The 27180-nt window shown below is 39.4% G+C and overlaps 3 protein-coding genes and 1 long non-coding RNA gene across 4 annotated transcripts in view; 1 reads left to right on the forward strand and 3 right to left on the reverse strand.

Annotated features, from left to right (window-relative positions):
• Positions 1-27180, reverse strand: part of LOC140923399 (uncharacterized) — a 224262-nt gene that overhangs the window by 28643 nt on the left and 168439 nt on the right. The window lies entirely within an intron of this gene.
• Positions 8-1277, forward strand: LOC140923471 (uncharacterized). Its single transcript, XM_073373561.1, has one exon. It carries the CDS (start codon positions 264-266, stop codon positions 1275-1277), a length of 1014 nt encoding a protein of 337 aa, XP_073229662.1. The 5' UTR covers positions 8-263.
• On the reverse strand, positions 4175-6410 carry LOC140923411 (uncharacterized). Its single transcript, XR_012164162.1, has 4 exons — positions 6332-6410; positions 6147-6203; positions 5510-5604; positions 4175-4949 (listed from the first exon to the last, which is right to left on the reverse strand). It is a non-coding gene; the product is annotated as an uncharacterized lncRNA (long non-coding RNA).
• Positions 7949-13434, reverse strand: LOC140923472 (uncharacterized). Its single transcript, XM_073373562.1, has 5 exons — positions 13412-13434; positions 11988-12158; positions 10039-10130; positions 8734-8820; positions 7949-8059 (listed from the first exon to the last, which is right to left on the reverse strand). Exons 1-5 carry the CDS (start codon positions 13419-13421, stop codon positions 7949-7951), a joined length of 471 nt encoding a protein of 156 aa, XP_073229663.1. The 5' UTR covers positions 13422-13434.

Genomic DNA, 27180 nt, shown 5'->3' on the forward strand with positions numbered 1-27180 from the left:
TGCAGAATGGATGGCCTGAAGAGAAACGAAGAGTCCACGGGCCAATAGCTAAATACTGGAGTGAACGTGGCAACATCTCCCTCCACGACGGCCTGCTCCTGAGAGGACGACGAATCATTATTCCTCCGAGGCTGCGGGCAGATGTATTAAGGCGTCTTCATGATGGTCATCAAGGAATTACCAAAACACGTGCAAATGCGGCCTCCTCAGTGTGGTGGCCTGGAATCTCCCAAGACATCACAAGAGTCGTGCAGAACTGCGCCATGTGCGAGAAATATCGCAGAGAACGCATTGAGCCAATGAAAGGTACTGAGTTTCCAGAACGACCGTGGAGCAGAGTTGGCGTAGAATTCTTTCAGCACAAGGATAAACATTACCTCCCAGCCGTAGATTACTTTTCAAGAGATGTAGAGATAAGTCAAGTGTCCAAGAATGTAAACTCTGCCCAGACTATCCTGCAACTTAAGAAGATCTTCAGTCGACATGGGATTCCAGACATCTTATTTAGCGACAATGGCCCCCAGTTTGATTCACACGAGCTCACTAACTTTTCCACAGACTGGCAGTTTCAACACATAACATCGTCTCCAAGATACCCCCAGTCCAACGGTGAAGTGGAAAGGGCGGTCCAAACTATGAAGGCGGTCTTGAATAAGAGTAATGACGAATACTTGGCTATCCTGAATTACAGAGATACTCCATTGCACCACGGTTACTCTCCAGCACAATTGAGCATGGGTCGGAAACTTCGTACAAGAGTCCCCTGTCACCCGGAGGAGCTAAAGCCAGAGACCCCAGACCGTGATCACATCAGAAGGAAAGAGAAGGAGTACCGAGCTAAGATGAAATTCGATTATGACCATAGACACAAAGTAGTAGAGGGAAAGGAACTGTCACCCGGTGACCGCATTTGGATCCCCGATTTAAAAGAGGAAGGAACAGTGATTAAGTCACACGAGAGTCCAAGATCTGTAATCATACAGACCCAAAACGGACAAGTGAGAAGAAACCGCCGGATGACAAGAAGAGTTCTGGTGGGAAGTTCTCCGGTCCCACCCCAGAATGAAGACTATGAGAATCATGAGCCGATACCAACAAGAGAGAGGAACCCAGACGTATCCTCAGCTCCTGGAGCCAGCCAAGAAGACTATGTAGAACTACTTGTACCTGGGGACCAACCAGCAGTGGACAAGCCCTTGCAGCCTGAACCGATGCTGACACGCCTTAGACCTAGAGGAGCTCTAAGAAGACCGGACAGACTTATCGAACAATGCTAAGATTAGTTTCACTTTAGGACACTAGAGAACTGCGTTGCCCTTATTGACATTTAGTTAACTTAAAAAAAAGGAAGATGTAGTAACATGAAGTACTAACTGACCGCTGACCGGCGGTAGAGGGTCATTCGAGAGAGCTGTATGAATCTATCGTATTAAAGTATGTTGTGTTGATGCTGTCGTCTCTGTACCTCTTCGGACTCAACAGATCTATTCAAAAAAAGTGCTGAGGTTGTCATGTCTTCTTCGAAAATATCAGAGCTAAAAACTCATCTGTGTTTTTAAGCTATAAAGTCACATATCGTAATATACTTTGTTTTTAAAAGAGTTATTAATCAATTTCTAATTTTGTCTTTCCCTCTCTTGTTCAGGCAGAGGTTCTCCCCCTCCCACCAAAAGATGTTGTCATTCTGGTACCCTGGGTACCAGAGATTTCTGTCTTGCGTGTGGCGGGAATCTTCCGTGTCGGCCAAAGGCCGCAGCTACGAGCGGCGGAGCCACGAGAAAAAACTCTTTTTGCGCGTGGCACTATGAATGAAGACATGACAGACACCGGAAACCGCGTAAGAAAAGTCTCTGGCACACAGAAATCATTCTGGTTTTAGTAAAATAGCGAACCCGTCCTTTCCATGATTCTTTTTCCTTTGGGTTTCACTTTCAATGAATTTTTCGGGGAGACATGTTCCCTTGCTTGATTTTTTTTGTTTCTTCTCCACCTCTTCGCCCCCCATCACTTTTCCAATAGTCCGTCCCTTATCAAATAGAGGCAAATAACGTGAGGAAAAATTGCAACGTGGTCTGCCTGTGGTATCCCACACTATGACAATATGGAAGGGAAAGAGCTGTATTTTGCTTTTGCATCAAATCTAAGTGACAGAAAAATGAAACAACGTGGAGCAAAATTTACTTCTCGCGAGAGCGCAGTGCTTCGCGGATATCGCTTCGTCTTCAACACCAACTGGAAAGATGATGGTTTTGGTTACGCTATTACCCCAGACGAAGGTTCCGCGTTTCATGGCGCTTTATACATCTGCGAGAAGGGAAGCATGTGTAAAATGGATCACGAGCACATTCATGAAGGCAATCGTTTTCACCGACTGACCGTTAAAGTGGAAAAGAGAAACGGGGAAGTTGTCGATGCGATTGCGTACAAAGCGAATAAGGAATGTGTCAAAGGTGGGTTGAAGCCGAGCGAAATTTATCTCAATGAAATACTTGAAGGAAAGGATCTTCTTCCAAAGGAGTACGCAGCATACTTACGAAACTTGAAAGGTTAAGAATAAAAGGAGATAAATGAGGACAAAAGGAGAACACAAAAGACTTCGCAGAAAGAACGAATGCCACACAGATTTGGCTGTCACGCAACCTTTCTCGTGCTTGTCACGCGAACATCCTACTACGTAACGACCCCAAGGATTTTTGGGCTAAGAAAAAAAAACAAAAGACGGGGGGTACGCCTGCCTATTTACCTAGGCTGTGCCACATAAGAGTATTATTCTGCATAAATAAAAGACTGATCTCTGAGTGGCAAGGTCTAGAATAGGGTGATATGAAAAAAAAATGGATAAATAAGTTGCATTTTTCTTAGTTTTCCCGACATGAAATAAAGTTTATACCCAATTTTCATTGTAAGGAACTCTTTTTACTTAGTATTACACTTTTTTGTTTCCTGTGTTACACCCACTGAGGGTAATATTAATATTGTAATCCAGACAACGTCCTTCTTGGAAGGTTTCTGAGGATCCAAATAACAGTAAGACAGGGCCGGCACTAAGATTTCTAGTTGCTGGGTATATGCAATTAGTAGGTGGTGGGGAATTAAACAACTAGCGAGGAAGACTTGTGGGTTTTGTTTTTCTTTTGTTCCTTATAAAAGTAGCTGGTGATCATGCTCATAGTAGCCGGCCACGGGAGAAATCCCTGGCCCCCAGCCCTTGGTGCCAGTCCTGAGTAAGGGCAAGCTTCTTAACAACAATATCCTCATCCTTTAGACTGATTTCTTTTAAGGCTAGCGGCAGGAAAATCCTGAAGTACTGTACTGATTGCTAAACAATGTACTTGGCTACTAGGGATAATTATCAAAATTAATAGTATAATCACCTGTTGATTAACTCTTAAGTAGTATATCAAAAACGAGTGCGAGGGCTTCATCGGGGTATCCAGACACCGAGAAACAGATGAAAGCACGAGGCTGAAGGCCGAGTACTTTTATTGTTCCAAGGTGTCTGGATACCCCGACCTAGCACGAAGCATGAAGCACGAGTTTTTGGTATAGTTTGTTAAACAAGTGGCTAACTATTATTATTCATTTATTGTTGTTTCGTTTTGGTGATTAAACAATAGCTATAGCTATAGAATGTGCTAACAACTGTTTGGATAGACTGTGTCATTTGGGAGTCATCCAACTTAATTCAGTGTTTATCATAATATTCAGTTCTTGTGCGACATGGATCAGTCAAGTTCAAGGTTTCAGACGCCCGAAACTTTTGACGAGGAAAAAGAGTGTGTTATCAATTCTGTTCTGAAATCTACAGTTTACAAGAACAAATGAGCAGATTTTTCGAGAATAGCAAGACCAAAAAACGCTCAAGATTTGCACCTTTGAGCCAGGCAGACTGTTCAAAGGTGAAGACATTGGTGTGGATGTGCAAGAGTTGACTGAAAGCATTGAAATCACGAATTCCAAAATTCTAAACTAAAGGCTATCCAAGTTCGTGCAAGAGGTTGCAAATACGTGAGGTGGATGATATCCCTCTCCGATGCTTTACAGCCGATTGTCTGCGGCTTAAAACGTTTCCTGGTAGAGAAAAATGGTGAGGGCGCATTAAATTCTTTGGCTGTTAGTAACAAAAAATATCATTTCAACTGATTTTGAAAGGTTTTATTTGAGCTTTGTATTTTAACTTTGTGTAACTTGTGTCGTTACTTCCTATAGGTTTGGGACATTTCGAACTGTGATAATATGTGAATTACCCAACTATTCTGTTACATTCTTTAAAAGAAATAAATGTTAGTTGTTTGCATCAGACGTCATTTACTTAGAACTAATTTATTCATGTCACATGATTATTCTAGAATCAGTCAACATTTGGAACTTTGAATTCAAATCTTTAAAGACTTTCATCTAGCTTTTCATTGGGTATCCAAACGCATCCACGTGATGTAGTATATACAAGTGATGACTGGTGGGCTCGAATTATGAATTATTAATGAGCTTGAGAAGTCCTTATTCCAGATTCAGATTGCATAATATCTCACTTTCCCCCAAATGTAAGTGAGTAGCCCTCTGATCAAACATGGCAAACAAGCTTACTACATGTAACTGGCCAAGGCTATTTTGTGAACTGATAGTCACCCCCATTATATAGTGTGTAACGTACACTATGATAATTTGATGGCTTCCTTTCCATGATTATAGCTTGCATATGTCAACAGTGATGGCCACATCCCATTAAGAATCCAGAACATTTCTACAAAATCCAACACGCCTGAATTATTAGAACCCTTTGCTCAGGGGTTGACCCTGACTTTGGGATCTGTAGACGCTTGCAGGCAGTCAACAGAAGGCTGATGTACTCTGTTGTTATCTTATCTCTCCATACTCTGTAATGCCGTGACTTGGTGGTCCCAGTCGATATACACCAACAGTTTGGTCCTTTGATGCTGTTACTAAATCTATTAAGAATGTTATATTAAGGAGAACAAAATGAAACCACAGTCAAACTAAGGAACGAGAGAGATTACTCTTCCTGTGGATTTTTAAGTGAGGATGTGCCACTGGTACATCAAAGCCCTTATCCCTTTAAGCCCAATATCCACCTACAAATTCTCCAGAATGATCTCCATAAATATTCTTAAATTCTATACTGATGATGTGCCACCAGTGGAGAATCTAGAGGAGGGGCCTGGGAGGCCCGCCCCCCCCCCCCCCCCTATTTTTAGACCAAATTTGGGGCCAGAAAAATTTTTTTGGGAGACTGGACCCTGCCCCCCCCCCCCCCCACCCCCCTCGCAAGGTCTGGATCCGGCACTGGCCACTACCTGTACTTACATCTGGGTAGAGAGTAGTGACACATCATCAGTATAACAGAATTTCTATGCTCGTTCCTCAGATATAACTTCGCAAAGAAACTGTAGGTGGCATCCTGAAATGTTGGTTATGTTCTATAAGGCTATGCACAATCATGTCTGCTGAGAATTAGAAGTACATTTAAAATGCATATAGCTAAAGATACATTCATCATAAGGTGAAATATCAATGTCCTCCACAGCATCTGAGTGACAGAACAAATCCTCTACAAACTCGTGATGATCAGGAAAACGTCGATATCTGTAAGAACAAATTATGAACAATTTTGATCAAATTCACCGACCAAAAATATATATATAAATTTAAGGTTCATTTTGTACAAATATGCAAATGGCTTTGGAAGCAGAATTAAAGAAACCTGGCTCATAATGTGTGTACACTTCAACATTGTTATAGCAACACACAAATTCACAATATTTTCACTGAAATTAATAGGGCTGAATATTTTTGAAGGAAGTGACAGCTACAAAGTAAGATTTGAATTTAATTATTAAAAATAACAAGTTGTACCTACCTGTAGTCTAACCTCTGTTGATTGATAATTAAGCCTTCAGGGTAAGCACTGACAGTAATATTAACAGATGTTCTGTTTTCAATGATTTACTGATAATTTTTAATAGTAGTCCTGGCTAAAAAGAGGGGTGGCTACATAATAGGAGCTAAGTTTTAGACATTTAACAGTAATTGACATCTGTTGATTTTAATAAGAATAGTTGCAAATTAATATTGTTAATGGCTAGTCAAGAGATCACTAATGCCAATTACCACAGAGTATGACTTACTTGCGAACAGCTCCTCTGTCTCAGGCAGAAAATAGTGTACTGCCATTAGAAGTATACCTGAAAATACAAACTCTTCACGTCAAAAATATTATTTTCATACTTGGTCTTACCAACCAAATGACTTTATAACATCACTTTGACTCTTAATAAAGGAAATTCTTAAATTCACAAAATGTTGTTCATACTTGATTTTCCATAGTGGATCTTTCCCATGTTCTTTCATACGTTCTTAAACCCCAGCTTCTGGGACAAATCTTGTCAAATTTAACTCCCCTCCAAACATAATGAGACCTAAAAGACGTTGCACAACAAGACAGGGGCAATTTTTGGAAATACTGCCATTTTGGATATTATTCCCGTTACATAATGTAAACTAGTCTCTCAAGCAACCGTTTTTGTCATGTCACGCAACACTACTCCCCATGAAAGGGAGGGGAAAGGAGAGGAGGGAGGAGCATTGTGTGACGAGACAAAAACAGGGAGGTGGGAGACTACATGTACTTATAGGCTGGATCTTGGTATCAACAACTCTGGGACCATGAAAGGCAACTTTCAGCAACTTAGGTGCATGGCTCGTCAGTACGTCAATCAAAACTTTGAATTTCGTCTCTTTTTCATCATTTGAATTTTGAGATTTTTTTTTGTCATGTGGCCAAAATTCAAGTCCTGGTAACGACCTTACACTTCCAAATTCCAGTTATTATTGGTTCTAGAACTCGCAAACCCTTTGGAACAAGTTTAAAAGAACTCCAAAGTGCCTTGTGATTATTAAGCAAGTTTAGTCAAAATTACACGAACAACCAAAGTCAACCACACTTCTAGTGGCATAGCATTGAAAGTAATATTAGTTCTAGAACTTACAAACCCTTTGGAACACGTTTTTAAGAACTCCGAAGTGCCTTGTGCTTAAGCAAGTTAAAGTCAAAATAACATGAACAACCAAGGTCATCCACACTTGGCGTAGCATTGAATGTACTTGGTTCTGGAACTCAAAAACCCAATCAAACGAGTTTTTGAGAACTCCAAAGTGCCTGGTCTTGATTAAACAAGTTGTAGTAAAAATTATGTACAACCAAAAGCAACCACGTTTCTAGTGACATAGCATTGAATGTACAGCCCAGTGTAAACATTATTTTTTGGCAGACCAAGTTGTACTGAGGTAACAAAAATGATGAAATCTATCTTAAATCTACTTGTACCTTGGGCATTTTCCATTTCCCTTTCCTGTGCATGTTAAACAGAGAGAGTGTTTGCATGGACTCTGAAATAAAGACAAGGAAGGCATAAATTATTAATTTTGAAGGGTACATGAACAAGACAGTCATGTAGAAAGTGTTTTTCTATACACCCAGATTTTTGGGCTGTAGTTACAATTGGACTTAATGCTCGTTTAAAATCATAATTACCTACATGTTTCTTTTACCCATCTTAACACAATGTGTACAATTGAATGTGAACAAACTTACCCTTACAAACCTAAAGAGAGTTAAGCAGGGCCATAATTTGATGCACATTATTTCCAGGAACATGACAAAAACATACGTGTATGAAAGGTATCAGAAAAGGGTCATCAATGCATTAAAGCTGCATCACTGTATGAGACATTAAAAATACAGCGCCCAGGTTTTAATATTCTAAAAGACATGATTTGTCAACCATAAATTTTATTTTTATTTTGGGTGGATATTCATGTGAACATTTTCCACAATCAATATCCAGTTCATCATCATCATCATGTCTCATCGCACCAGTAGGTGTATAAGGCCTCGTCAATATCCAGTTACTGGAGGTTTTTTTATCAGTTATCCACTATAATCAATGATCTGGATACCACTAAATTCTACAACAATTTTGTTACAACAGTTCAAGTACTGATCACAAGATACCATAGGAGATACACCAGCAGAATAACACTGGAGTTATAAAAATGAAAAACTGAGAGCTCCAGAAAAATATTATTATTAAAAAAAAAATCTTGCAGAGGTTCCATCAAAGAGAATTTAGAAGATAACACCAAGACTTTCATCCACAGACTAACAAACAAGAGCCTCAGTGCATTCATACATCACGAGATTATGTCATTAACTCGTGGAGTAAACAGGGTGCAAAGAAAGTCAGTTTTACACTGCTTGCCATGCGTGCAAGCTGCAACTAGCATGTACATTGTACCAGCCCAAGAGCCATTTTAATTACCCCCGAAAAAAATTTTCATGAGCAGGATTGATTACAGTTTTCCTGTAATGTGAATTTCCTAAAAAAAATCCATTTGCCCATAAGGGAAATTGAGAAAAGAATTCACTAGCCTGATAACAAAATCCACTAGTCCCGGGCTATCAGACACGACTTTCTTTGCACGCTGGTAAAGGAGTACATAAGTACAGTGGAACCCCGCCTTACGACCACCCCGTTTATAAGACCACCTCGTTATTACGGCCATATTCTTTCAAACCAGATGTAAAAACCATTGAGTCATGTAATTATTTTGAAGACCCCATTAATGCGACCACCTCGTTATTATGACCAGGATTTTATGGCCCAACGGTAGTCGCATTAACGGGGTTCCACTGTAAATACTTGTTATACATACCAGTCGGCCATAAACAGGGATAGGTAGGGAGCACTTTTCACAAAGGTGGAGAAGTGGATCTTGCACTTTTTGCCCAATTGGCAAAATCTGTGAGGAAGACAGGAGGATAAGCTTTACTATTTTGAAACCTAACAGTAAATGTCTTGTTTGAATGACAAAACTAATATGATGACAGAAATGTAAGAGCCTAAGTTATCTCATCTACAAGTACGGGGTTAAATTTTTATGATGAAAAAAATAATGACTTAAAGTGCCTATAACCCATAGGCCATATCTTTCTTTTTAAGAAGTAGAAACATATAACATGCAAAAACAAGCAATAGACTGGGATTTGAGCTCAATCTCGATTTTGAACAAGCGATCAAAATCCCGGTTCACGAAGTAAAAAACCCGCCTTATTGGGGACTGGGTCGAGTAGTCTGTGACGTCAACCCGGTATCTCAGCGATAACATCATTGGCTACAAGATACCGGGTTGACGTCACAAGCATTTAGCACCCAGTCTCTCAATCACTCCTTTTTGAATAAATATGGCGGGAAATTAGCCTCAAATTGCCGATTTCATCCTTTGATAAAAGTGTGTTGAAACACAAAATAACTTTTATTTCTTTGCAAAAAATTCTTTAAATTACATAAATTATGTTCGAAATTTAATACAACTGAATACGGGTGATAGGCACTTTAATTTTGGGGGGCTATTGTAAATGACCTAATAAACACCCAGGGTGTCTAGTTAATTTTAGGGGTCCAAGGTTGGGGCCTTTAATAGAAAGGAGGCGTTTAAAAGAGAGAAGGGTTTATTCTCATAACTGTAACAAGCTCAACAAACCTAACATGCTTTCAGCAAAAATATCAAGAGAGTTTAAAAATAATGGAATATCCACTCCATCAATTGATACGTCTAGAGATCCATATTATCGCTCTTTTTCAAATCCCAACATTGATGTTAGAATGCCCGTTCATTGTTATTGTGTTGGCATCGTTAGTCTATCCGCACTTTTAACTTGACATTGAACAAGATGAAATACACATTTACCCTTGTTAATCAAGCAAGAAACTGAATGAATTGAATGATTTTGCTCCTTTTGCTAATTCCTAGTGTTTGGAGTAATTCTTATGGGGCGCCATCTAACTATTAGACAGGGGCGTTTATTACAGAGGGCATCTAATAAAATTTTAACAGCGTTGAGGGTGCGTTTAATTAGAAGTAGACATTTATTAGGTCATTTATAGTAAACGACTTTCAAATAGGGGCTGAGTGACTGGAACTAAATGAGCAGAAATCATAAAAATTAATAGTACATACTTGATGATCCCACTTGAGTTCTCTTATAACAACCACTTGAGCTGTCACAGCTGTTCCGGGGTATTTCTCTTTCCTTTTACTTTCCTTATCACCTAATAGATATGACAAACACATGAGAATAAAATAACTATCCAGGGCTTCTTGTAACTAAGAGGACTTTTACAACAATATGACACTGAACAAGATGTAACCGCTCTGTGGTAGTAGCCAACTTGAAAGCTTGGCTCCTTTGGCTGCTACACATTTTTTTTCCTTTGTTATGTTTAATTCAATGTCTAGTTAGCTCTGTTTTTACTTCTTTTTTTTTCTTATTGTTGTTGTATTGTAATTGAATAAGTGTGAATAAATGAACTTGAATTTGAACTTGAACTTAACAATCTAGCGAAATGTTGCATATGCAGTTTACTTGACTTTTAAATACTTGAATCTTATCATCTGAAAACTACACAACCTGTCAATATAACCTAGCTATACTCTATGGCCTCTACCTGAAAAATGTTTACACAAATCCAGGCAGAATTAAATAATCAAATAATTTTGACAAGGATTTCTGTAAACAAACACACAACTCTTTTTCTATTTCATCACAAAAAATCATGGTTGTATGGCAGCTGGTACACATGAATGACAAATTCTTTTAAAAAATATAAGAACCTTTACCGTGATGATAGAATTTTGACACTTACAGTACAAAATAAATTACAGTAAAACTGAAGGCAAGAATTAACATACAATAGAGCAGTGTAACTTGGTGCAAAAGCAGGTAGAGGCAGACCTACATCTTGACGCCCAAACATCCAGAGCTTAACCTAATTTCTGTAGCATGAAGCATTTACACCGTAGGGGTATGGCTAACCTCTCTGGATGGGATACTAGCTCATTACAGGCACACCCTTGTTGGCATTCAACTTAATAAATTTACCAGAGCTTCGGAAGGTTTCAAAAGCAACTTGAAATTTATTTATGAGCCAAAATACAAGAGAACTCTCTGACAGGTCAGTTAGTGACAAAAGGGGGAAAACAGGTAAGATGTAACAACAAAAAGACCATTCTTGAAAAACCTGTTTTTCCAATTAGGTTTTTCCAGAAGGTTCAAGAAACATCTGTACAGTGGAACCTCGATTTAACAAAGGGCCAGGCGACTGGCAAAATGTGTTTGCCATATCAACAAGGTTTTGTTACATCGAGGTTCTTTTTCATATCTTACAATGACTGGGGTAAAGAAAATCGTTTGTTATACCGAGGACTTTGTTATACAGAGGTTCATTATATCGAGGTTCCACTGTAATACTGATTGTCTCTTTTGAATAAACAAACAGTCACAGAAAAATGAAAAACTTGTCAATGTTGCTTATTTCCTCAAGCAGGGCTGTTGCTCAGATTTCAAGTTGCTGGATATACCGTACATGTTCAAATGTACAATATGTAGGCAGGGAAATGAACAGTAACAAATTTATGTTGCAGGGCTCAAAACAAGTCCCATCCGGTAGTGCTGGATTTTCTTGCAGGACAACTAACTTTGAAGGCTCACTTGCCCAATGAGGGTCAAGACAACTGATCCTCTAATAGAATCATTAACAGAGAAAAGCAAAAGGTGGCCTTAACCAAGCAAAATATGAGAGCTGCTTGCCCCAAGGACAAGCTGGACTTCAAGATTTTTCAAGCACTGTATTGGTTCTATATTCTATATTCCTTTTTCTTATGAAAGTATCCAGGGGTCATGTCATGGTAGCCAAAGGGAATCCACTGTCTCAGGCTCTTATTGACAGAGATGCTCAAGAGTGTGTGTCTCTCAACGAACTTCACACAGCATTCCTCAGGTTCCCATTTATACACCTGGGTGACGAGGCAAAGTGGACTAACGTTTCTTGTCTAAGGAAACAACATGACAGCAAGGCTTAAAACCAGACATACATTGTACAGCGTTGAAAGAAAATTGGCTTCTTTACCTTCAGATCCTGTCCTAGACTTTTCTCCACTTTTTCCTTCCTTTTTCTTGCTTTTCCCAGATGACAATGAGCTTGCTGACTTGCTCTTTGCTTTCAGTTTTAAAGAAATGTTTCGCCTAACTGGCTGTGAGGTGGACCCTGGAGCTGCTCCTTCATGCTCCAATTCAAGATCTACCAAAACAACATAAAAAACTAACAAATTAGTCTGTCTTTGGTACGATGTATAGACATGTTTTTGTCATGGATTTACATGTATTTTTCCAGGCACTAAAAGAGATAATGTCTAGATCACTTTGTTAATATTATTTTTTCTAATTACACTTGCTTATGTGCTCAGGAACTTTACGTTAGTATAGGTAATAGCATGATTAGTAGTGATATTTGGTATAAAAACCACAAGTGATATTTAAAATTGTTATATGTAATTTCACAAGCCGGTAGGCGAGAGAAATTTGATACAATTTTGAAATGTCAAAAGTGGTATTTATGCCAAATATCACATACAAATTATGCTATTATTTGTTTATACTACTACCTGCAAAAGGTTTGTAATTTTCACATGTAGGTATTTCAAATCAAGCTGAAATACCACTGCTCTAAGCCAATCAAATTGAAGAAATTTCTCATGAAGTGGTATAAACAAAGAAATAATTGTTTATTATACCAATTAGAGTTACAGCAAAAGCACCAAAATATAGGGGATATACACAAAAAATACAGATACAGAGCACTAAGAACAGCTACATTTAAGATACATCATAAGCACTGACAAGATACGCTAAGCAAAAAAATTAACAAAGTAAAGGGATGCCAGATCATTTTCAAAAAGGAATGCAATTTGAGTACAATTAGTACAAATTAAATCTAGGTAAACCTATCAACCTCAAAGAAAACGAAAAAAGTTGCCACAAGTAAACTGTTCAGTGTCAAGTACTGTGAAATTCACAACAAGCGGCTTATTAAGGGTCTAATGATCCCAATGGAAACTGAGCTAAACAACTGATCAACAACTAAAAGAAATACATTTCATACTGTTAGAATTTTGAGAAAATTCGTGGACCAAAAGATCATATTTACAAAGAAAAAGGTACATTTTTCATGGTCATTTTCTGAGAGTAATGGCAGAAATTCTCCTAGCACCTGAACCTAATTATAAATTGAAGTATTAAACCCTCAAAGATTAGATATGTAATACTAGTGAGATTAGTTGAAATCAGAAGAATAACTCATCGACATAGCGCTACAAACCAGACCAAATCACGAAAAAGCTGAAAATCAACGCTGCGTAGAGTTGCAAACGTTTCATTTTCGTGAAATAAATATGAAAAAGACTTAATAACATAAAGAAAACATGTTTTTAAAACTGAATAGCGCCAAATTAAGGATAAATTTAAGCAATAAGTCAGTGGGAAAAACATGCTTACCGTCCTCCATCTTGAATTTTCCAGTGCTTTAGCTTGTGACCGCTGTGCAGCTTGTCTCTTGATTGAGCCTTCGAAACTGTTCCCCAGGCCTACTCCAGGATGAACTTTTTTCCCCACGTACCGATAACCCTGTTTATTATACATTGTAGTCACCATCTGTCTTCTCATTGGCTAAGAGCCTATAGATAGTTTTGGAAATCAGCGCAACCTAGTCTACAGAACCCACAGATTAGTTAGTTATCTGCTAGCGGATACCTGACTAATCTGTAGATTGAGCGCGCAATGCATGATTTCCAATCACATCAATTCAGGTTCCTCAGCTTGCGACGACGGTGTTTGTCTTTTTAGAAATACCCATCACTTCGCATTTATCAGTGTTAAATATCAATTGTCCCAATATTCCAAACGAGTAAGATCTTTCTGCCGTGTTCTTCAACATCTTCCTTAGTGTCCCTCAGTACCCTAGACACCTTCATATCATCTGCAAAGAGTCTTGTGCACGACGTAATTCCTTGAGATATCGTCATGAAATCTGGGATTGTTTTTCTTTAGTTGAAAAGCATTTTTTCAGTTAACTGTAATCAAATCCAATCATCAAAAGGTAGACAAAAAATCAAATTGAATTTACCTTTTGGCTTTCATATTTGAATTCAAATTTTGCACTATACTAACTATACTATACTAACGCTGGGTTATCTTTAGCTGAGCGAGCTGTTACAGGTTGAACCCCGGCCCGACAACCAATCGGGGTCTCTCTTCCCATTTCTTGAATACGGATGTATTTCTCTTATTTCTTTCCCTTTGTTCTGTTTCTTTTTATTTATTTCCTTTCTTATCATTTAAACATTTTTTTTTTAAAAAAATAGTTTTAACTAAAGGGAACCAGCCATCCGCATATTAATTTGCTCAAGTTACTTTCGCCTTAAAGCCTTTGAGAGAATGATTTATTTTGGGGAGAACTAACTCGGTCATTCTTTATTTGAAATTAGTCGAGAAAAAGTTTTAATGGAAGGTCTCAAAGATCGATTACATGTTAGTCTGCTCTTAATTACAAAGCCCATATCACCCTATACTGTAAGGTGATTCAAGACAGTCCTGGATACTCAGGACTGGATTGGATTCTACGCTGTAGATTTCAGATTCCAGGTACTGGAATCCGGATTCCCTGTCAGTGGAATTATTGATAGCAGAATTCCGGATTTTTATTAAACCTAAATTAGGAATTCCAAAGCTCAAGACTCCGGAGCGATTCCAAAAGCAAAAATTTCGAGAGAGGCGAGGCGAGAAACGCGCCTATCCTGTCTCGCGCCTTCAGTCACGCGCGTGGTCATTTCCGTGTCTCGCGCGTTTTGTTCGACAGACCTAGAAAAACGAGAGACTGCTCGTATTCTAGGATGATTACCTTACATGGGACGCTGGATTGATAAAGTGGTGACTTATGGAGAGAAGAAAGGGAAGGGATCGGCGCGAAGAAGGGAAAGGCGGACTCACACTCTCCTTAGCCTGCGTAGCTGGATGCTGTACTTTTTTGGCGGCCGAGCCACGTGAAGATTGGGGGCAAGTCAAGAAGGGATTTTCACCTTTCTCCCTCACGGTTTCGCCGCTCGCTTCGAGTGGCGGCTTTTCGTCAAGAAAGTACCCCAGGCGCAACAATTCCGCCAGCTACACAGGCTACACTCTCCTTCACGCCACTCCATACTTTTAAGTGCCTGGGATAGTAATGAGCTAATGAGATGCAACTGTGAGCATCATCGCACACTAAGGTGATCAAGCGTAACTCAGTTCGATCAGCGACCACAGCTTGGTATAAAACAGTGAAGGACACTATACACCTATGGAAGAAACAGAGCTTTACTTTGCTTTTGGGTCAAATCTGAGCGCAAGAAAAATGCGGGAACGCGGCACTAGTTTCATCTCTCGCGAAAGCGCAGTACTTCGAGGATTTCGCGTCGTATTTAGCATATGGAAAGACGATGGCTTTGGTTATGCTAATATTATCCCAGATAAGGAGTCGACCGTTTATGGTGCCTTGTACATCTGTTTAAAAGGAAGTTTAGCCAAGTTAGATGAACACGAAGCAGGGAGGCTTCGGAGAGTGAACGTACAGGTGGAAAGAAAAAGTGGCGAAATCGTGGATGCGACAGCGTATCAAGCTTATGAAGAGTATGTTAAAAAGGGGCTAAAACCGAGCGAAATTTATCTCAATGAAATACTTGGAGGAGAGGATCTTATCCCTAAAGAATATGCTGACTACTTTCGAAACTTCTTGTGTGACAAAACTGAGAAGTAAAGACTGACGAAATGTTTTTAATTCAGTCAACAATTCTAGAAAACTCAAGAGAACACCAAGCTTTGAAGTTTATCCGTGTAATGGATTGACTTATGAATGTATTTAAATTGCAACATTTTATTCCAGTTTATGTTGTGAGAGGTAAGCTGCTGGGGATTAGTTGGTCAGTTAGGGAAGGACCATTAGAAAAGTGATGGGGAAGGGAGTGTTGAGGGGTCTTTAGGCAACCAAGAATGTTTTTCTGGCCGATTGCCTGTGCAAGAATTTATTGAGTGCAACCCTTTGTAGGAATTTTTTTTCCGGAAAATTTGCTTCCTCCCCGTTGGCCATTAAATTAATAGGCCATTTGCACTAAGAGGTCATGTGACATCGTTTTTATGAAAATGAAAGTTATATAATTTTGCCTTCGAAAAACGATTAGTGGGTCATATCTTAAACAAAATAACAGTGAGTTGGTTTTTCAAACCCGCACCATTTTCTTAAAATGGGTAAGTTCGTAGCTGGTCACATGACCAAAATGTGATTTTCAAAATTATGAATTACCTCTTGAACACAAATTTTGGACTTAAACTTCAAGAAAAATGTTGAAAAGATGATGTGGTAACGTTTACAGCACATCTGAGCGTAGCTATCAAACTTTTGACAGGATATAAGCAAAACAGTAGTTTTGGCCGCCATGTTGGAGGGCAAGAGTATGCCCTCCAACATGGCGGCCAATACAAATCAAACTACTTTGTTGAAAAATCAAAGTAACATAAAACATCTCCCTTAAATGTGTTTCCTCTCAAATTTCGGCTGTAAGATAATTTTTATGTGTTCTGTCAATTTTTGGCATCGGAAAGATTCCAACTCCTTGTTTAAAGGAAGCATTGGTCACGTGACCTCTTAGTGCAAGTGGCCTATTGAGACGTGACTTTTACGAGGATGCCAATATAGCGAGCCAGGACTCGAACCAGGACTCCAGTTAGGACTTTTCTATTTTTTTTCTGTAAGCATAAAAAAATATATATATAAATAATACATAAACAAATAAAAGCAAACCTAACCTTACCATAACCCTAACCTAACCCTAACCCTTACTTTCCATGATTGCCACGAAAACCCTCCTCTTAATGGTCATGTGACTTGCAAGAGGTGAAAATGGCGGGAAAGCAAAAAATTGGTCGAGTCCTGCGTCGAGTCCATGCTCGAGTTCTGGCTTTGATGTTAGTTTACCCGTACAAAACGGCATTGTAGTCATGCAAAGTAACGGCAAAGAAATGTACAAAAACGTGTGCTGCACGTAGAAAACGTCATTTGGGAGCTTTAGCATCGACGACGGCAACGGCAGCGAAAGCGTCAGTTTTAAAATGAATTCCCGTTTTTTCAATCTTTGTCGCGTTTATTCCAATTTGCTGAAAATGGCAAGTGTAGGCGAATTTCTCTGGAGTTAATTTCTTGAGGACCGCACTCAAGTTTAGAGAGAGAAAAAGAGATTCGTCGTCGCTTGTTTACGTCCTCCATAAAACTTGCAATTAGGCATTTTCACGTCGTAGTCGTGCAAGGACGGTAAATCTCCCTATTGCAGTCGTGCAAAGCAACGCAAAGAAATGTACAAAAATGTGTGCTGCACGTGCAACGTTTTTTTGTTTGCTAATTAGATCTATTGATTTTGTTGCCGTTCTGCCATAAGAAGTGATCCTAAACACCAGGGCCCAATTGTTGGAACGCCGGTTAGCACTAACCGGCGTTAAATTTTAACCCGGCTTTCTTTTTCTTGTTATCAAAAGCACTCTCTCGGATAATTTTCTCTATTCTTTTTAGAGTATCCAATCATCAAATTGTAGGCAAAAAGAATTAAACTGAATTTGAATTTTAAGCTCTAATATCTGAGTTCAAAATTCGCACTAACCCTGGGTTATCTTAACCAAGCTTCGAGCAACCCGGCCCAGTAGAGAAAAAATTCTTTCCTTGATTAAAAATTACCGAGCAATAGTCTTTTAAACTTGTCACGTATTAAAATTCCAGAATCGCAATATTAAATTGGATTGGATTTATGGATCTGAAGTAAAACCTTGGATCCGGAGTAATAACTTTGGATCCCGAGCGAGAACTTTGGATCTCAGGAATGAAAACGTTGGATCCAATTGAAAAAAACTGTGGCGTCGGGGAAAACAGCTATGCTGGATAATGAAATCCATGTTAGTTGGATAAAACCTTTGGATCCAAAATATAAATTTTTATTTTATTGCACTTTTTAAACCTTGCTTAGAATGGTATTTCAGAATAATTCAGACCCATACTGAAGTAACTCCTGATTAGCTCGTCTCTCTCTGCGGTAGGACGGCGCTTGATAAATGAATTAACGCAAGTAGCACAGAGATTTCTAGCAGAGCGAAACACGTGTGCGCCATGTTTGTAGATTACTTGCTTGATCTTCGACGTTTAAAAAGTTATCGCGCGATAAAGTTCTCAGCTAAAAAAAAACTTTATCGCGAGCTCGAACTTTCTCAGACAAAGTAAACTAAAGCGCGCGATAACTGAGTTAGCGAAAAATATATATATTGTAATGTCCTCTATGGGTCACCGTAGATTCCTCTTTGAACATGATGCACAGCCGTAGTAGAATACGCACTGAATCCAGGTAAAACGTGGCTCATCAAAGAACTCTTGTTGACTGACGGCTGTCAGTTTTCAGATGTTCGATAAAGCGCTCACAACTCCATCAAAACAGACCCGTCAAAAACTCACTTGGTGAAAGGGGAAATGTTATAAAGGAATTAATAATAACCCCATCTGAAAGATGAAGATGGTGAAAGTTTGACATATCAATGACCCATGAGTCTCAACTCAAGCTAAAGTTTCGTTACGTCCACGGCTAAGAGTCTAAGTCTAAGTTGACCAGAGATATATTCCTGACGTTCTTTACTCAGAGTTCCCTAAAACTTTTCAAGCCTGCGTTTCTCAAAACTTTTGAAAACATTTAGGGCCCGAGAAGCATTTTTCAAGTCGGTTTAGTAGCAAACGGGACTTGCGTTTCTGTCGAGATTGGGACTGGATTTTAAGGTTAACTAGCGTAATGTGTCGGGCGAGAAAGCGGCTGACACTTCAGGCTAAATTTGGGTTAGAATTTTGCTTTGACGCTTTCTTGTTACATGCAATACCTGAATGATAAATTCTCTCTGACATCAAATGTCAGAGGAGCTATGTCAGAGGGATTTAGACGTTTCTTTTTTTTCGTCAAAAGTGGCTCAAAATAAAATTGCCGCCTACCTTCTTCACATAAATGTACACTAAATGTTATATCTTAATGTTATATCTAAGAGGAAAATATAAAGGGAGTTTTAGCATTCAACTCAAGAAAAATTTGCCAACATTTAACGAATTGAACGAGTTGAAATAAGCGCGATAAAGTTTGAAGTAGCGCGAATTCATTTATTGAGTTACGTTTTTGTCGCTGTCGTTGTTGCTTAAGCTCCGTATTGACATCGGGGACGATATCGTAATGTATATATTTTGGCAAATTCGTTTACCAAGACGCAAATCTTTTTAAACGCCTCCCTGTTATTGATACCCCATATAGAAGAGGTCCCTCTCAAAACTTAAAATAAATTAACACGCACACCCCAGGGGTTTACTGGATCTTTCGCGGTATAAGTCAGTTTAGGAGAAGGAAAGTCATCCCCTTATTCATTGTCAAAACGTCCTTTGTACCCCTTAGAAATTAATTAACTAGGAACCTCAAAAGGGCATAAAGACCGGAAACGTACTGATTTGAAGGAATAGAGGTAAAATATGTCATGTGACAATAAATATTCTGGAACTGAGGAAGGTTGTCCATTTTAATCATCCAATAACCTGTGTAGCAAACGTTTCCGTTTAGTTTCGGAGCAAAAAAAGACCGAGGAACGGGATTCTCGGTTTTGACCGCGCGAGAACAATAGGCGAACGCAGCGCCTGATTGGCTCGGCTAGTCGAACAATATTGACATGTGTCGATCAAAGGTTTGTTTCATACTGATAGGTCATGTATGGTACGTGAGACGCATCTTCCTGCGGTTGTTGTATATTCTTGTCGGCAAGATTTACCCTCTAGTGTTTCCTTCCTATCTTCCCCACCCCCTCCCCCACTCTTTTACTTGCGCCATTTTTCGCGCGGTTTTTGACTCTTGTTCCTCGTTCTTTGCTCCTAAACCGCACAGAAACGCTTGCTTCGCAGGCTAATCATCCAAAGATTGCAACTGGTTTGTGTGCTTTCATATTTGCTGGAGGCTGAATTTCTTACAAACGGTACCCAAAGATACAATCAAACTTCTATTAACCGGACACCAGTGCATTCGCAGAGGTTTTGACGTTTAAGCGGTGAAGTCGCAGTACGGAATGAGACAATATGAAAACCACAAGATTTTGCTTTACCTGGTGTGCGTCTCTGAAAACGGCCGGAAATCTTTCATGCTCATAATTTTTCATGTTTTCTAGCAATTGCGATTAGCTTTTTAGACAACTGTCCCAATTTATTTCTCCATTTTATAGCCGACGCTTTCCGTAAAATAGTCCAAAAATGCTAGAAGTCCGATTTCTTTTAATGAACCAAGTTCACGTAAAATAGTTCCTCGGGAGTTTCGAGAAATTCGGACCTGTGATATAAACGTAACTAGTTCGCGCAGTACTAAAATTGGTACACCCAGCGCTGCGCGAATTCTAGTACTGCACGAATTTTAATACAAGTAAGGTATGTAAAAAGACTTTTCTGACGGGGACTAGCTGAAGCCTTTCTACAAATCCAATACATCTTCTTTGACTCAGAACTTTTATTCACTTGCTGCTTGTGAGTTACAATTCTCTCTCTATTCTCCTTTGTAAACAAGTGTTACACCCATTTTACCAGCCAGAAAACCATCTGCTTAGTGTAAACTAATGCTGACGTAAGTCTAATCTGATAAGTTGAAACATCCTTATTAGCATGAAATCTTCAAGATGATTACTTTGTCAAAATGGTTTTTCTACCTAAGTTTTCACTATTAAGCTTAGGTTAACTGACCAATACAAAACAAGGAGAACAACGTAAAAACTACAATGTATCTAGTCATATTCAAACTTTTCATAACAACAGATCGTAGGCTGCGAAAACATCCGTTTCTCCTTGCCCCTCGCCGCTGTGGACGTTTCGCGCGTTCGTCCGCGCGAAAGGCCCCCAGCGGCGAAGAGCGAGGAGAAACGGATGTTTTCGCAGGTTAAACAGATCGGAAAGTAGCCTGCGAACAGCAGACGCATTTCCGGTCGTCGCTTCTCTCCCTCTAGGGAGAGAGGCGACGACCGGAGAGAAGCGACGACAGGAAATGCGTCTGCTGTTCGCAGGCTAATCGGAAAATGGTATAATTACAGTTTAAAATATTAGGTTGTTGTCGATTTATTTGTGTTGAGCTTCTTCACTGAAAATGATTGGCTAAAACTTTTCCATAAATTAACCACGGACGTGATCGTCAAACTCAGAGTGTAAATTAAAAATGCAGTTCAAGGATTAGGCCAAACATTTCGTGAGTGGGCCCTGGATACAACTATACTGAGTCCTCCTCTTCCTTTCAGTGCGTCCGCATACTTTCCTGTCACTTAATTTGCAGCAACTATTTTTTTTTATTCGCTGCAATTATTTTTTATTTGCAGCAACTATTTTTCATTTGCAGCATCTTTATTATATTTGCAGCAACTTTATTTAATTTGCAGCAACTTTTCTATTTGCACCATGTCCCCTGTAGGCCACCGTACAAGGCAGAATTTAGAAAAATAGTTGTTTACCCACAAAAACACCTATAGAGTATTTTCCCTCACGGGGCCAGCATCTATGCAAATTTATTAAAACAAAAGAAAGCGTTTGCATAAGAAAAGAGTTCAACTCCCACAGGACTAGTTTGGGACACCAACATGGTCGCCGTTTTATTGTTTTGGGACACCAACATGGCCGCCGTGACGTCATATGAAAACACTCTATAAAATCACTTATAATAAATCTAATTAAAGTTATCCACTGCCATGAATTCGGTTAAAAACTCAAGGAAACACGCCTGATAAAAACAAGTAAGGAACTTAGTCATTTCCTGGTAAACATCGACGGAAGAACAGATTAATGCCAAAAATGTTAAACTGAACAAAATGCAGTCGACTCCCGATAACTCGAACCTTGAAGGGAAATCGAATAAGGGTTCGAGTTATCGGGAGTTCGAAGAAAATAGCCGAGAGTAAGGTAAAAACAGTTTTTACTGCACAGTGAACATATTAATCACATTTAATTGTAGAAATGTCAAGTGAAAATTAAAAGATACTTCTAGATTATAAATCAGAACGTAACGTAACAAAACATAGCCTAAATAGAGCATGCGTTTTACTGCCTTGTTTTGAGAAGAAAAGCTGCTTCACGTTAGCCTATGACAATCAGTATCAGCCTCCACTAGTAAACTATACTCCTACAACACGTCAATGGGAAATCCAAAATTCAATGTTTCGGACGCCAGTAGACGGCATTTTTCCCGACTTTTTAAGGGCTCAAAACATGGTTCGAGTTATTGAGGGTAAAATTATATAGAAAATGACCTGAGGGGAAACGAAAATTGGTTCAAGTTAGCGGGAGTTGGAGTCGAGGGTTCGAATTACCGAGGGTAAAATTACAGTGAACGTATGACGGAAATCCAGGGGAATCGATTTTGGTTCCGAGTTAGCACGAGGTTCGAGTTAGCGAGGGTTCGAGTTATCGGGAGTCGACTGTACTTAATATAAACAAGGCTTTGCCATCTGTGAACATATTTCATGAATTAATAGAAGACTAGTGTTACCGCGGAGATGCAGCAAATTGGTACATCTTCCTTTGCACCGAATTCATGTCAGGAGAAGATTTATGTTGATGACTGTTTGAAGCGTCGAACTTGTAGACGAAAGTGTAATTCTAACTGAACTAATGTATGAGTCTTCATGATACCCAACATAACCTGCGTAGCAAGCGTCTCCGTTTAGTTTCGGAGCAAAGAAAGACCGAGGAACGGGTTTCTCGGTTTTGACAAACATTAACCACAAGGGCCGCGCGAGAAATGAAACTACAGCCAAAAAAATGAAAGGGGGGGCAGGGGGAGGGGGTTTCCTTCCTTTCTTCCCCACCTCCTCCCCGCTCTTTCACTTGCGCCATTTTTCGCGCGGTCTTTGACTCTCGTCCCTCGTTTTTTGCTCTTAAACCGCACGGAAACGCTTGTTACGCATGCTATACCCAACATAACATCCCGATAAAATATCTCTTAGTTAAGTTATCATACAGTGACTACTTAAGAACATGCCCTTAATTTTAAGCACAAATCAAACAGGGTAAGAGTACAAAGCTAAAATTTCTATTGCTTGCGTTTTTATTATTTAACACGCAGATCCGTGATTTAAACGAAGCATCGGGAGAAAAAACCCTGGTATCCATTGCTTCATCGCCCAGAATGATGCGACATATCCGGGAACTTTGTCCTAAAGCCGGCGGCAAATTTGAAAGGCCGTCACTGAGAAGTGCGCGAAACAATAAAGAAAATGGTAACAAAGTGCGCGATATGTGCTCAGGTTTTGGAATTTTCAGGACGAAATAATGCGTGAAATGATTTGTTAACATGGCTTTTGTAGAATAGAGATCAATAAACATTTCCATACCAAGTTTTACATTGTAGCGCGTCTATGAGTACTGTCAAATTTGACTTAAAATGTGGCTACTTTGGTGGCTCTCTTGTATGGGATTTGTTATGCATTAAGTTTTGGGTGAAGTTATCTCGTAAAATAAACGCGTTAGTTAACCGTTATCATATGGAAAAGTTTGTTTCACTATTCAGGATGCTTCAGGTGAATTTTCGTGAGAATCGGATACGTATAAGTACTCAGTATCAAAAACAGATTTTCTATAACCACTCGTCCGTTCCGAGTCTTGATCCGAATTTAGTCTTCGGAAACTCCGCAGCGAATGCAGATTATACAGTGCTTTAAGGGGGGCAGTACGATTAAAAGCATTATTTTTCGTTGATTTGCACCCTTTTTCTTACATATCTAGCCAAGATTTCATTAATCCAAAGATGTCTCAATTAATTAAGTTACGCAGTCCTTAATTCAATAATTATTTGTGAGTTTTTGGATGATTTTTCGGATGTTTTTAATGTATAAAATTTAGGAGGGGAGATGTTTAAAATTTGTGGAAAATGAGAAAATATTGGATTTGAGGGTTGTTAAAAATTAAAATATGAAGTGAATAATAGGTAGACAATTACCAGACAGTCCACCACCACAACAAGCTGCCTCTGATCCCATTATAATTAGTGGACTATGTGTTTACCTTTTGTACCCTTGCTACGTTTGCTTGCTACTCTTCTTGCCCTTGCTATGTTAGCTACGCTTGCAACGCTTTCTGAAGTTTTATTGCTACGCTTGCTACATTCAACAGGTGGTATCAATAGACAACCCTATCAGAAACTTTCCACATTGTCTCATGAGGAATCCTATTTACTTCTTTATTTTATCTAAGTTAACGATTTAGTTCAATTTTCCGTTTTGTATAAAAAACGTATTAACCAAGATTTCGATCAGCCAATAAGGACACCTCTTCACTGAGGTACGACATTTGTAGGCCAGTGTTAAATAACCTTACGCAAGAAGGGAAACGTTCCTTCTCATCGTTACAATTAAGTTCCATACTGCATTGCTTTGACACTTATTACAGACTCCAGTTTAGATACACAAAACGATAAATTTATTTGAAGAAGTTAATTTTTATAGGTACAATCTAGGTCAGGTGCAAAACATATTCTCTGTAAAGATGTATAATTAAACGAGGTCATGTAGACTTGAATTAAACTTGGAAAGTTTGTTTTCTTCAAAACAGAGATCAAGGGACTCTTAAATTTCAGTGTTTTGACCAGGCACCAAACAATTACGGATTTTAATTTCCCTATTTGTATTTCTTTTTTCTTTCCGGCTTAACCTCTTGTATCTAATAGGTGTCAACAAGAGAAATCAGGAAACTCGATGGTAAAAACAAAGTCGGAAACGCGAATAAGCCTGGGCTTTGAAATAGAAATCCTTCGCCTATCAAAAAAAAAAAAAACGAGTAAATGTACAACTACACTTATTAGTGGTTTAACCTAGTGACTGAACAGGGAATTTGACTTCAGTATTAGAATGGATACCAATCTAAAAACTAATAAACTTAAACCAATCTGCTAAAAGAGTTAAAAACTACAACTCTTACTGTGTAAATAATATAAAGGAACTATATTTCCTATTTATATTCACGACTAAGAGACGGGAATGGGTGTGCAGCTCGAACTGTGGAGCCTGAGTGGTTAACGCCGTCCAAATAACATACAAAGTTCAGCATCATAACTAAACAATGGTATACAAATATTCCTAAATAAAGTCACTCAGGCTAAACTATTCACGTGCGCCGCCTGATACGAAAACCCAACGGAACGTATTCCCTAACCGATGCGGTCGCACAACCTCTGGGGGTTAAAGGTAAAAAATCAATCGATAGATGAATAAAGTAAGATATAAAAATAAATGTTGATTGTTCGAGAGCTGAGATGAATACATTACAATTGTCAAAACCTTATATACCTAATAACAATAGAGTCAATTAACGCCATACCGGCTCGCGTACGTTCATACCAATAGGAAAGCATTTACATTCTCTGTCACTGCCGCTACGTTTAGCTCCGCCGAATGTAAATACATTAAATTGCTAGTCTTAAGTGCCTCTGTCCCATGTGGTATCAATGTAAATAACCGAAATTCACTACTTATTCCTGATATTTTGAAGGGCACTATAAAACAAGTTTCAAATGCACACGACTGGTCGCAAAATAATCTGCGAAACGTACACCGTAATTTTCAGACTACGCAAAGTGTTCCCGAAACCAAAAAGATATCCACCAAACCAAAGTAGGAACAATTCTGGACTGTATTAGTTTCCAAATAAGCTTTACAATCGTATACAGGAGACCATCCAAAATTGTACGAGCGAACAAAACTAAGACCAAACCATGTGCTCACATCCGGGTTTTTTACACTTAATCATTTCATTTAAGCGTCACTAAAATGTCTCATTTGAAAATTGAATAAACAGTGTCACGTCCATTTCCGGCTGTAACATCCTCCCCCCGTGTTCGGCTACATCAGTTGGGCGAACACTCTTCCAAAAGGGCTAATTTCGCTACAGGGCGTCTTAATAGACCAAACTTTGTCTTCACTTCAGCTGATCTTACAACATTGTCAGATCCAGGGAAAACGGTCACAATCCTGCCAAGAGGCCAGCACCCTCTTGGAGTTCCATAGTCAACTATAAGCACGAGGTCACCAACCTTCAGGTTAGGTGCAGCTTGGAACCATTTCTTGCGGGCAGTTAAACCAGGTAAATACTCATGCAACCATCTTTTCCAAATGTGGGTGGTGATGACTTGCGCTTGTCGCCAGCGCTTTTGGCTTGATATCTCCTTGTCAGCGAAGATTCCAGGTGGCAACTTGGGGGTTGCTCTGCCAATGAGGAAGTGGTTTGGGGTTAACGCTTCAAGATCATCTGCATCTGAACTCACTTCAGTCAATGGACGACTGTTGACTAGGGATTCAACTTCAGTAATTGCAGTTAACAACACCTCATCCGTCAGAACTTGATTCTGCAGAACAACATTAAGGGCTTTCTTGCAGGACCTCACCAAACGTTCCCATACTCCCCCCATGTGGGGTGCTGCAGGAGGGTTGAATACCCATTGAATTCGTTCTTTACTCAGCGCGCCTGCAATTTTGTCCTGATTCAACCCATTAAGACACTCTTGTATTTCGCGATTCGCCCCAACAAAGTTCGTACCATTGTCAGAGTATATAACAGTCGGTTTACCTCTCCTTGCAATAAACCGTCGGAGAGACATAATGAAAGAATCAGTAGATAAGGAGTGGGCGACTTCGAGATGTACTCCTCTAGTTACAAGACAGGTAAAAAGGCAGCCATATCTTTTTTCTTGCTTCCTGAGGTGCTTCACTTTCAGAGGTCCAAAGAAATCTACTCCAACCTTCGAGAATGCGGGTGCGACCTGCAGGCGGTCGGCGGGTAGTCCCGCCATTAAAGGTGGTTCTGGCTTTGCTCTTCTCCTTCTGCAGTATGAACATCGGTGTAGAATCTTCCTTACAGCTGTACGACAACGTAGGATCCAATACTGTCGTCTCAGTACGTTCCGAACATGTTCAACACCTTCATGCCTCAGTTTCTCATGACAGTCCATAATGATGAGGCGACTCAGCTCATTATCAGGTGATAACACAATGGGGTGTCGACTTGAGAATGGAACATCTGCCCTTTCGATCCGTCCACCAACACGAACAATTTCGTCTCCATCGAGGAAGGGAGAAAGAGAGGCCAGTCTACTCTTGGGAGAGACCTGCTGGTTTCTCTTGAGGGTTGAAATCTCTTGAGGGAAACTTTTCACTTGGGCGGTGCCAATCCA

Source organism: Porites lutea, chromosome 13 (genome assembly GCF_958299795.1).
Source record: "Porites lutea chromosome 13, jaPorLute2.1, whole genome shotgun sequence".
Lineage (NCBI taxonomy): Eukaryota > Metazoa > Cnidaria > Anthozoa > Scleractinia > Poritidae > Porites > Porites lutea.

What these genes read in the sequence shown, in the direction of transcription:
- LOC140923472 (XM_073373562.1), bottom strand. An exon ending in GTCTAGGACAGGATCTGAAG is followed by an intron (nt 10,131 to 11,987) that starts GTAAAGAAGCCA and finishes CATATCTATTAG; the next exon opens with GTGATAAGGAAAGTAAAAGG. An exon ending in TCCCTGTTTATGGCCGACTG is followed by an intron (nt 8,060 to 8,733) that starts GTATGTATAACA and finishes TTATAACTCCAG; the next exon opens with TGTTATTCTGCTGGTGTATC.
- LOC140923471 (XM_073373561.1), top strand. Translation starts at nt 264, where the DNA reads ATGTGCGAGAAATATCGCAGAGAACGCATTGAGCCAATGAAAGGTACT.